Genomic DNA, 11069 nt, shown 5'->3' on the forward strand with positions numbered 1-11069 from the left:
ATCCCCCGGTGACTAAAACTAGATAAGAACCAAATCGCCGGGGCTCCGCCTCATCGGGCCCATATCGTCCCATCCCATCTTGCCCCTTCTCCATTCTCCCTCGCCCGGGGATAATCTTGTCCCGATTCGTCTCAATTTCTCCATCTTACACGGACGAATTCAAATCTGATCCTCCCGAACCTCCGGCTCCACCCCTGGCCACCCCCGGCCACCCCGATGTAACCTCAAAACAAGCCTTACCATAGCCGCAAGGCTGATCCGGTCCGGGGCGTCGAGTAATCAACTAATCACTCGCCGCCGACGAAGCCCAGCCCGACGCCTGAGCATAGGGCTGCAAACGCCCAGACGCCCGCGTAGGCAGCGGCACCCAGTGGCTCGACACCGTACACCGTCTTGGAGCTGGCGAGGTACGTGTTGACGGCGGACACGAGCACGGCCACCGCCGTGCGCCGAATGACCACCTTGGTCTTGGCCGTATAGCCCCAAGCGTTCCACCAGACCGTCTCCCCAAGCGACGCCTCGACGGGATCAAATGCAGCGACTTTGTCGTCCTCCTTGACGTGGCCGGTCGTCGCGAACGGCGCAAAGATGAAGGTGCTGGCCGCGATGCCGAAGACTGCCGTCACGGGTAGGATGGAGGTGTAAGAGGCGGCGTACGCAGGCTCGATGGTGGGCAGGTTGGCGAAGTAGACGACGAGGACGCGAGGCAGGATGAAGTGCATCGATAGGACCAGGACGACCGAGTAGATTCCAGTCGATAGCGCCGCCGTGTACAGCTGAAGCGCCACGTCGAGGAGCTCGCGGTTGGGGAGCTTAGCCGCGGCTGAGGGTGTATGCACGGCGGAGAGCGGGCGGAGCAGGTAGAAGGGTGCGGCGACCGAGGCCATGTCAATGAGTAGAGCATAAAGCGCCGTCGACGGGCTGAGGTTGTAAAAGGTCGAGAGGAGGTAAAACTGGTCGACGAGTTAGAATGTGCGCGCCTCCCGTGCTTCTCATTCCACGAAGCAGACGTGGAGGAGGGGTAAACTGACGTGAGGGCCATGCGACAGCAGATCCAACATGGCAATATCCAAGCTATCAAGCTTGCCAAACCATCCTAACGCCAACTGGATTCTGTTGGACAGCGAAGAACCACACTCGTCAGCTCATCATTCCTTATCTATTGGGATATCGTCGCGCATCCGCTCAAAGGACTTACCCTCGCCACCCCGCCAACAAGCCCACCTCCTCCCACGTATCCTGGCTGCGACTGACGGCAGCGAGCTCGCCCTTAGTCACCTCGCCAAGCAGGCTGTACCCTAGACTCGCCATGGAGAAACTGAGGACGACCACCAGCGGGAACTGCACCGCGACGGGCAGCGCAGAGCTGCGAGTGGAGAGCGGCACTGACAGCGACGACTCCGCCGAGGATGGGGCCGGCGCCTCGTCTCCGGCGTCGGCCGGGTTCGCGGGAACTTGTCGCTGGGTCGACATGTTAGACAGATGATAAGCTCTTTGGCGGTGCAGTGCAGTGCAGTGACGCAGCCTGGGTTCGCTCGTCAGCGTCGATGGGGGAGGTTGGCAAAAAGAGGGACAGATGTGTTTTCCGAATAAGCAAACACGCAACAGTTCAAAGTGTTGGTTTGCGACGGAAGCACAACGCGATGAGGTAATGCCGCTGTGGTTTAGGCGCATCTGGACGGCGGCTTCAGTGGGGAAAATAGGAAAATAGTGACGTCGGGGGTCGCTAGGGAAACACTCCGCACCGATAATCAGTGACTTGCAGCCCAGTAACTTACAGCGCTCTTCGCCAGTGTCCACTATACCATCTTCTCCCTCACCCAAAGTGCTCCATCCTTGCGGCCCACTCTACTCTGCTCGAGCAGGCTAGCTTCCAGAGTCCCTCCCAGAATCGAAATTTTTGCTTTTCTCTTTTCTTCCCATTCCACCAAGCTTTCAGGAAGAGAATTTCATCCCCAAGGAGAGGGACAGTCTCGTCGATTTCACTTCGCTCTTCTCCTCTTTATCCCTCTCTAAGCCTGGAGTCAATGCCTCATCTCATCCCTGCGCTTGGTGTGACCTCGTCCGTGTGGTGTGACAGGATGGCCTCTTTCTGATTCTTCGCTGTCGGCCTCCAAACTCCAATCAACCAACGGCCGCCATGAGCTCGTCATTTACCCTTCTCAGTCGTGTTTGCTTTCACGCTTCATCGTCATCCTCTCCTCGTCCGTATTTGCATCCACGGGATCTCGTGTTTCACGTCAGAATCATGTTCGTTCATCATAATTTCCTTGCCATTTGGTAGGTATTTATTCGGGCGTCCGCTCGACGCCTCTCCGGATCTTCACTTTAACCTCGTGGCGATGCAATCTCGTCTGTGACGTCAAACCCCAAGATGGGCGACGTAGACGGGCCCTCCACTCTTCGGTGCTGAAGATCGGCGGCGGAGCTGAACCACCTCATACAGTCACAGTATATCGTGATACAAAAGAGACAACGCGCCTGTCCTTCGACGTCATCCAATAAAATCCAACTCCAGAGTCAACTTGCCCGACCCAAGAGATACTCCGTCCCAATCGTTATATAAACCCGGTATTGATGGTGCTGTCAACCAATTATTCCTCCATGCGTCCAAAAACTCCGTCGTCCTCTTCTTCGCTGCGGCCACGAGAGCGCATGTCAAAATCATCGTCGTCCATTACAGACTCGCCGCTCTCTTCCATTCTGACGTCCTCGCTGGGTCGTCGCATCTCCCCACGCGTGAAGCTCTCAGGCTGTCGGCTCGGGTAGCTGTTGATGAAACCAGCCACAGACAATGGAGTGGCTTGGTCAAGGTACTGCGCGGGCAGTGGTGGAACGGGAGGCGCATCGGATGGGAGTGTCACAGTCCGAGAACCATTGTTGCTACCAAAGCTGCAGCTGAGCAGCTCAACCGCCGCGGCCAGGTCTCTGTCGTCCTGGCCAGTCGCGTTGCGTCCAGAGGACGGTGGTCGAAAGTCATTGCTGGGCTGACGGAAGTGTCCGAAGCCCGAGCCGTGCGGGGCACTACCAGTGCCAAATGAGCCGGCGGATGGAGCAGACTGGTAGCTCCGGGAGAAGCCACCGCTGCTGAACCGCTTGTTCCGGTACGAAGTGCCATTGACGTTGAGTCCTTCCCCGGCCGGGGGTGGGGTCGTGTCTGCCGAGCTCTGGCGTTCGGCAAGGTCCGAGTATCCCGACGCCGCCGGCGACGAGGATTCGCCTTCGCTAGGGAAGTCCTTGGCGGAGTCAGGAGGAGTCGTCGACTCGGCAATCCCGTTCATGGCAACCAAAACGGATGCGGCCTCCAGCAGCTGCACTTGTTGGTGCTTGGAGATGAGCAGCTTCGAGGTGAAGGACCATTCGGGAGTGTGCTCCCACCTAACCAGCAAGTCAACAAATATAGTTCATACAGGCGCGCGCTCTCAACATCGAACGTCAAGGCCACCGGGCTACATCTTCATCGGACGAGGATAGTGGGGTTGGGCACGACAAAGGGGAGGGGTACGAACAGATGCTTGGTCAAACAGCTGCTATGCTTGTAGCCCTTGCCACACTTATCGCAGCGAACCTCCGCTCTGTTGCTCTTCTTGCCATCCTTGGAAAGGGGCTGGCCGTCGCTAGCACGTCTTGTGCGAGCCTTCTGGAACTTGGTGGTTCCCTCGTCGGCCGAGACGTCGTTCGGATCGTCATCGATGGCACTCCCGTTGAGTCCTCGCTTCACATCGACAATCGACTTGTGGGACGGTAGGCTCGCTGGCGGAGAGGGGAGGCTGCCCACGATGGCAGCCCGGGCAGCGGCGCTCTTGGACATTCGGCGACCGTGAGCAATGGGCATGGCAGCAGACCGTTCACCCTCTCGGATGGCGGCGGCCAGGGCTGCCACGTTGGACCCCGGGTTGGTGACGGACTTGCGGCGAGTCACTCGGTGGTTGGCATTGAGGGCACCTGTGAGGAGGGAGTGGGAGCTGGCTCGAGCGTGGGGTTGACGGCCGGTCAGGCCCGACGAGGCACTCGACATCGGGGAACGGTGTTGCGTCAATGGCCTCGAGGACTGCTGCATTTCCTGAAAAGGAGAAGGGGTATCAGCACATCTGGGCCTTTCGTGGGTGGGAGCAAGCTGGCATGGCACGGCATCAAGTCAAGGCAGGGCAGGACCAGGTGACTCGGGTCGATCCCCGAGGGCGGCAGCGTACTTTGGATGAGGCCATTGCCGGCAACTTGGAATACGCTCGGGATTCGACACGACGGGAGTCGGTCGACCGCGGGCTAGACGTGGAGATTGGTGCTGTAGCTTGCTCTTTGCCGGTGGTTTGTGGGCGGACGGTGCTGGACGGATGTGTAGAAAGTGGTGAGAGGCAAGGTCTCGCGAGAAGTGTAGCAGAGCGGACGAGAAATAATATTTTGGGAGGAGCACTGAGCCAGGGCGTGTGTGTGTGGCAGTGCGGGGGCGAATGTAGCAGTTCCGTGTCGAGAGTATCCTGTCTATGTGAATTGACGCCTGTGCGATTATCGGGACTTGGGGAGGAATGACTGTGCGGGCTGTACCGTATCTCGGCTGGTTCGTTCCCTATGGCCATGGAAATCGAACCAGCGAGGGGGACTTGAGGGAGCCAAGGCCCTGGACCGGTTCCAACGCCTTCCACCAGGCGCTATCCTGGTGCTGTGCTCGGGGGTGCGTCCTTGGGGGGCGGCCATTCGATAGCGGCAGGTGGGGAGGGTGACTCTGGGTTATTGGTCCGCTGACCCCCGTCGATCATCAGAACGATTGAGGTGCAGCAGGAGAGGAGGGAGGATAGCGTAGGGCAGGGGGCGTTCAGCAGAGAGCAGAGAGTGGCGTATGAAGGAGGGGCGTGTGTCTGGTGTCTCGCTGGGGACCGGGGATGGCGATTAGAGGCCAGATGGAGAGTCGTAGTGGGCTGTCGAATGGGGCTTAGCGATGGCTCTCCTCTGGCTGATGAAGGGCCACGTCCACACCACTGTGGACAAAGCAGCAGGCAAGGGACGGGCACTGTATCAAGGTACTCCGCCAGGTACTCCTCACTGTTGGCCCCGTACCGCACCCTGAAGCCCTGCTTGTTTCCCGTTTCCCACCTCCCTCCAATGCTCCGTGCCGCTTGCTTAGCCTGTGCCCTCGCACAGTACCGTACCTAGTATGCAGCAGCTCCTCCTCCTCACTCGTGCTCCACGTCCGGTACAGGCAGGCCAGCAGGTACTATAGGCGTGCGGAGGCGGAGGAAGGGTCAAGTCACGAAGGAGGGATCGAGGAGCCCGGAAAAGTCGCATCCGTACGCGTAGACATAAGAGTGAAGGTTGACAGGTCTGAGCAGTCTGTGGTGCCCTTTCGGCGGGACAGTCGTTCGTTGTCTGTTGACAATTGCAGCTGGAAGTTTGCCATTCCTTCATTCTGGGCTGATTCGTCACCCGACTCTGGCAGGACCTCATTCTCTGGTCGTATGCCTTTGCTTCTGCCTCCGTTCCGAGACTGGTCCCGTGGCCAGACTACCACAAGACCCGGGCACCGCGCGGGGGTGAGAGAGCCCATCGAGATGGAGCTTGCCCCCGGGTCTGCCGAAGTTGTGCCTGTTCCATTCAGTCTTTCACCTCTCACACTGGGCGGAGGGCTGCATTGACACACAATGCTGGAGCGGGCGGACGGGGGGTGTTGCCCGATGAAACCCAGAGCGGGCAATAAATAGAAGGGGCCCAGTCACAGCCGACGAAACAACAGAGGGCGTTTCCAGTGCGAGGGCTCGAACAACAAAGGCGGGTGGCTCTCGTGTCAGTGAACAACGGAATCATTTGTGGGCTCCGCGCTGGCACGAACCAGGACCGAGACCGCCTTTCATCTGGCCGTCATTCTTGACTTTGGAGTTCGAGTGAGGAGGAGTGCGGTGCTGCTGGTTGTATCTCCTTGCTTGCATTCGGTTAACACACTGTTCCCTAGCCGGGGGTGGGCGCGTGTCGCAGCCGTCCTGTGACCAGAATCACAATCCTAGACACACTCGCTCTGTTCGCCGCGTCTCTCATCCGTACTGTACTGTCGGTCCGTACTGTAGATTACAGCTGTTTCTTCACGGTGAGGTGCAGTGGATTCGTACTAGCATCCCGCCCGTGACCCCCATGAAAGCTCCGCTTCGTTTGGGGTGGCTCGGTCAGCGTAGGTCTGGTATAAGCCCACAAGCCCTTGCGGTTGACTGTGCGCAGCCAGCTCTCATGAAGCAGGCAACTGCTTTTGCCTAAGATAGGCGGAAGCGAGCGAGGATCCGCAGTTAGTAGCATTATCCGAAGCAGGTAAGTCTGAAATGTTGGCGAGACCGAAAGGAGCTCCCGCCCGAGTCGCGAGGCTCGATGGAGCTTGAACGTTACATGTTTGAGGCGGAGTTGAGTGTCGACGAAAGTGAGCGCCCGGCATTGGGTAGTGATAGCGAAGTGAACCAGGATTATGGGAGTGGATGATTCACCATGCGCTGGATTAAACCGATATTCTGTGTGCCTGGAGAGACATCGCAACCCGAGAACCGAGAAAATGGTTAATTTGTGAAGCAAGGGAGCACACACTTCTGCGGGCGGAATTACCAGACATGTGGTTTTGGCGCAGGTACGGTGCCAACCGTCAGCCGTCAGCCGTCAGCCTCTCTCATCAGCCGTCAGCAGCTGGCCACTGTCCAGTGGAATGTATAAAGTTTTGATCCAAAGCAATGTACTGAATTGTGCACCGCTAGTCTACATTAGGATATACTGCATTCCCATCTGAAGGGTTAGGACTCGGGTTAGGATAAACATCCTGGGCTTATACTCTAAAATAAATAAAAAGAACTTACTATATATGATAAGTTGAATACATATTGTATAGACCGTTTTGGATACAATGTAACTTTTGCTATAATTTTATTCTGCTATTTAAATAGAACGTAAGGTAAATCAGCGAGCCGATGCAGTACATGACTTGGATCGGGACTTTATGCATCCCCGATATCTGATGCCCGCCCCGCCTGAAGGCCCCTGGAGCAATGCCCATGTGCTCTGTTGGCCGCATCTAGTAGGCGTTCGTGCTCGCTCGCTGGCCCTGCCCTACCAATTAACCCTGCCCTGCCAAGCTTTGCAAACTGCCCAACGCCCTGATCTGATCTGATCGGGTCGTCCCTCTTCACAGCCGTCGGGGCAGCTAATTGCCCTTTCTGGCCCTCGCCCGGCGACTTTGTTGGGGTTTGATTGTGTGATAAAGTCGGCCCTCGCCTGAGGGGACCCGAAGAGACGGGCAGAGTTCCCGATGGCTGTGTTGTGCAGCACTGAACCGGGCCACGGCTGATGGCGGCAGACGCCACATGAGCTTCAGCGAGGCTTCCAGGCTTCCTGGCTTCCAGGCGGGCGCAGGTCGGCACGGAGGATCCAGATATCCGCCTTCCTGAATCGAACATAATTTGTGCCATTTGCGTGTAACCTAGGAAGCAGCATAAAAGACTGGTCTATTCATGTTGCTGAGCTCGCTGTGTTACCTTGCCCCTCCATGCCCAGCATACCAGGGCCCACGTTCTCGTTTTGCCAGCCGTGGTGCATGCTGCCATCATGTTTCCATGGCGTGCTGGCTGGCTCCCTAGCGGCCACTGGTCCCGTCCCAGCCCATTCCAGGGCGTCTGGGCGTGCTGGTAGTAAATTCGGCCCCAAAAGGAAGCATCCCAATGGGCTTAGTTGCATGCCCCGCCCTGGATACCCTGGGGGGTTGCGCCCACGGCGAGGGGTTGTCCCACATCCATCCGCCCAGTGCGGCAAAGCGACGAGACCACCGCCAGCGATTCACAAGGTGCGTCCCGCAAGGTGAGTCGTCAGCTGGGGCGTGCCACCGCTGCCACCTTGGCCGGACACAGTCTCGACGACAAATTTAGCTGCCACCGCAATTTTAACCTTGGAGCACGCCTGAACTGCCAGGCGCCTGGACATTATCAAGGGGGTAAGCCTTACAAAGGGGCAAAGCAAGACGCGACCAGCAAGGGGAAACAGGTGCTCACTAATTATCCGTCATCAAGAGAAGAGAGCGTGCTCACCAATGATCCAATGCGGCTCGGATCAAGCGCTCAATGCTCACTCGCGATCCACCACCCTTAATTACTCTGCAGCCTGGGTCCAATATCAGTAAACCATCATCGCACTGTGCCCCTCTCTTCTCGCGCTTCTCACGTAAGGCGGGCGAATAATCATGGATGGGTGGATGGAAGGATGGTGGCTGTTGGCTGTTGGTGGCTGTTGGTGCCCTACTGTCGGCTTGACTGGCGCTGGCACCGCAATTGCGAGATATACAAGCGCTCGCCTGAAGGCACTGCAGTGCTCCAACAAACAGCACTTCGTTGAGGTATCGTGAGAGGTCTTTATGCGGCTGGCACTAGGCAGAGATACCCAGATAGTCCGATGCACATAACACACACCAAGCCCAAAAGGCGGGCATCCATGCCGCGGTGGGCAATAGCTCCATCACTGGTTTGGGCACCTGATAGACTGTTGGGGTGTGCCTGAATATGGTCAGCTGGATGTGTCAAGATCCGATTATTGCAAGTAGCGAGTCGGTCGGTACGTACTCTGTATGTCTGGGTTCCCTCGAAGGCAGGTTAGTGCGTGAGGGGAAAGCACAACGGAAAGATGGTTAGCCATGCCGAAATGGCCTTCCCAATGTAGCGCACTCCATTACTGTTCCTAGGAAAGGGAAGGTGTCCAACGAGGAAACTAGAGACGATGGACTTGCAATGAGTCCCTTCCCAAGGCACAGGGCTCCCTCAATATTTCCCCCTCCTGTCAATTAATTAAATCGACGATCACTTTCGGCACGAACCGCACCAAATAGGGAGGCTGAATTAAAGCCTCGGGATGTCCAGCATTCGTTCCTGACTATCTGCCTTGGTGGACCTTCTTGTTCAGATAACGACTCGGCGATCTGCTCGCCGGAACCACAATTAACAGCACAGCTCCCTTGGCCAGATCCTAGTAACCGGGACAAAACAACCAATGGCACCATGCCCATCGGTGACTCTTCTGCAGACCATCTTCGAGCAGCAGGGACATCGGGATCAAAGGATTCAACCGAATCTTGATGGATCGAAAAGAAACTGCCTGGTCAGATACCATCGTCATCACTCGTATTACAAAAATAAAAAAATTCAAGCCCAGGGACAAAATCGACGACGTCATTAACTTTATAGCCCTAGCCCACCCCGTGTGACCACACAAGCCTTTTCCTCTTATTTACCTCGTTTGATCAATCACTAGACCGGACCCCGTCTGGGGCAGCATCGGCAGAAATAGCATCGAAGTCCGGCCTTTTGGTCCGGTTGTAAGCTTGCCGCCAGAGGCCAATCAGCGTGAGATCTCAACTCTCCACACTCTCGCAATCATGATAGTCAATGAGGAGCCATGAGCTGGACGCACAGCTGCCGTCTTAGGTTACCGAAGTGTGGTCGTCGGACATGCAGCAGCTGAACTGCCGATGGCGACCCGAGACGTGCTTGGTTCAGCTTTTCTCTCGGTATCTTTCTTCTGCACCCCTCGATTTCTCGCATCCAGTACGCATGCAGTGTCTCGCGGATGGCGATCCGGGGTGCGCCTCCTCCCCGCCAAAGGACACATTGAATAGGCCGAGGCCAGTGGCCCACCGGGCGCTCCCTGTTCGAGTTTGGCTCGCACCTGGACGACATTGTCGGCTGAATGACAGTTGGGGCCGAGTGGATATGGTAGCTGGGTTTATCAGAAGCATGGAGCCTGTCACACGCCTTTGGACGGGGCGTGAAAGCCCTCTTCAAAGGGCTTCACGCCGCAGGACCCATCATGGGGCACCCGTGGGACTCGGGGAATAGACTGGCGCGAGCCGGGTGACTCCGCTGTCATCATGATGAGCGAAGTCCGACAACGGCACAACTTTTTTGGTGGTTCCCAACTTTTTTTTTTTTTTTTTTTTTTTGGTTTGGTCCCCCCTCGACTGGCCTTCCCGACACGTCGTCGGCCCGTTGCCGTTGCAAGCCAACGTCGGGGAGTCGGGAAAAGCTGATCTCTGCTGGTGGCAATTGCGAAGCCAATACTTCGTACGGAATGTCGGGCTTCCGGCAACGCTACCGCAAGCCGACAGGCTGGCCTGGCTGTGGCCGAGGTTCGTGGACAAAGACGCCGTATGCGCCAGCCAGACGCATTCTGACGCCACCTCCCGCCTCTCTGCTTAGATCCATATCCTCATGTATGCGTTTCCTATGTAGCGTGTTTCACCAGCTCCCACAATCCTGGAGACACGGGATGGATTCGAGGCCGACTATGTACGCCATCTCGGAGCCATCATCATTGTTGCTCATCGTGACGACCACATTTGTCAACGCCAAGTGCGACGGGAATCCCAGGTGCCCAGATAGTTTACTCTCTTTTCGGGGGGAGTTCCAATGGTTGCGGTGGACATTGACAGCACCTCCGTTGAAGACTACGATATAACAAGCAAAGCCATCCCATTAAGATCAGTGAACCGTATCGTATGGTAGAGCCAGCAGATGATCACCTAGCTGGGATATGCCTCCTTCCATATCGTACAATCGAGTTCCGTCAAAGTACGTCTCGTTGCCGTCTAAAGATATATCAGCCGCCCATTGTGCATCCCCGCAGCGGGGCAAGAAACGCTGGACAGGTCCGATCTTCTCCAGCGAGCAATACTTCTCTTGTCAAGTTTATGGAAGGGTCCTTGCCGGCGCCTGGAACTATTTGCCCAGCCATTGCCAAAGAGTATTGCTATTCGCACACATGCCTCTTTCATCTGCACCACCAAATGCATACCCATCTTGAAGGTGTAAGATAGCATTCTTGAACAAGCATGTCTCCTATAACTCGAATTTATGCCAGGCATCCAGCTCTAACCCTACTTGCACGGGAATAGAAGTAAAAGACGGTACGGCTAAGAAGAATAAAGACAAGAGCATGTGGATTTTGAATCCGACATAGTGGGTGAGCTGGAAGTTAATTTAAAACGCTAAATGCCGGATTGATTCCTCCATGGTTCCAGACGCATTTATGCAACTATGGTCGGATAGCGGGGTCCGTTCGAACCGCCG

At 56.5% G+C, this 11069-nt stretch overlaps 5 protein-coding genes across 5 annotated transcripts; 2 read left to right on the forward strand and 3 right to left on the reverse strand.

Annotated features, from left to right (window-relative positions):
- Positions 1–287: 287 nt before the first annotated feature.
- BGZ61DRAFT_526023 (uncharacterized protein) lies at positions 288–1473 on the reverse strand (the record flags this gene model as incomplete). The annotated part of the gene is made up of 3 exons (XM_046252875.1): positions 288–953; positions 1032–1113; positions 1199–1473. 3 exons carry the CDS (start codon positions 1471–1473, stop codon positions 288–290), a joined length of 1023 nt encoding a protein of 340 aa, XP_046112776.1.
- Positions 1474–2134: 661 nt separating this feature from the next.
- BGZ61DRAFT_25993 (uncharacterized protein) lies at positions 2135–4283 on the reverse strand. Its single transcript, XM_046238383.1, has 2 exons — positions 3510–4283; positions 2135–3378 (listed from the first exon to the last, which is right to left on the reverse strand). The coding sequence occupies exons 1-2, from the start codon at positions 4058–4060 to the stop codon at positions 2595–2597; spliced, it is 1335 nt and encodes a 444-aa protein (XP_046112777.1). The 5' UTR covers positions 4061–4283; the 3' UTR covers positions 2135–2594.
- A 653-nt stretch (positions 4284–4936) lies between these two features.
- On the forward strand, positions 4937–5630 carry BGZ61DRAFT_471363 (uncharacterized protein; the record flags this gene model as incomplete). The annotated part of the gene is made up of 2 exons (XM_046248199.1): positions 4937–5018; positions 5152–5630. 2 exons carry the CDS (start codon positions 4937–4939, stop codon positions 5628–5630), a joined length of 561 nt encoding a protein of 186 aa, XP_046112778.1.
- A 1329-nt stretch (positions 5631–6959) lies between these two features.
- BGZ61DRAFT_471364 (uncharacterized protein) lies at positions 6960–7695 on the reverse strand (the record flags this gene model as incomplete). Its single annotated transcript, XM_046248200.1, has 2 exons — positions 6960–7441; positions 7497–7695. 2 exons carry the CDS (start codon positions 7693–7695, stop codon positions 6960–6962), a joined length of 681 nt encoding a protein of 226 aa, XP_046112779.1.
- A 499-nt stretch (positions 7696–8194) lies between these two features.
- On the forward strand, positions 8195–9080 carry BGZ61DRAFT_471365 (uncharacterized protein; the record flags this gene model as incomplete). Its single annotated transcript, XM_046248201.1, has 3 exons — positions 8195–8352; positions 8519–8562; positions 8908–9080. 3 exons carry the CDS (start codon positions 8195–8197, stop codon positions 9078–9080), a joined length of 375 nt encoding a protein of 124 aa, XP_046112780.1.
- Between the last annotated feature and the right edge of the window lie 1989 nt (positions 9081–11069).

The sequence above is a fragment of the Ilyonectria robusta genome, assembly GCF_021365365.1.
Source record: "Ilyonectria robusta strain PMI_751 chromosome Unknown BGZ61scaffold_1, whole genome shotgun sequence".
Classification (NCBI taxonomy): domain Eukaryota; kingdom Fungi; phylum Ascomycota; class Sordariomycetes; order Hypocreales; family Nectriaceae; genus Ilyonectria; species Ilyonectria robusta.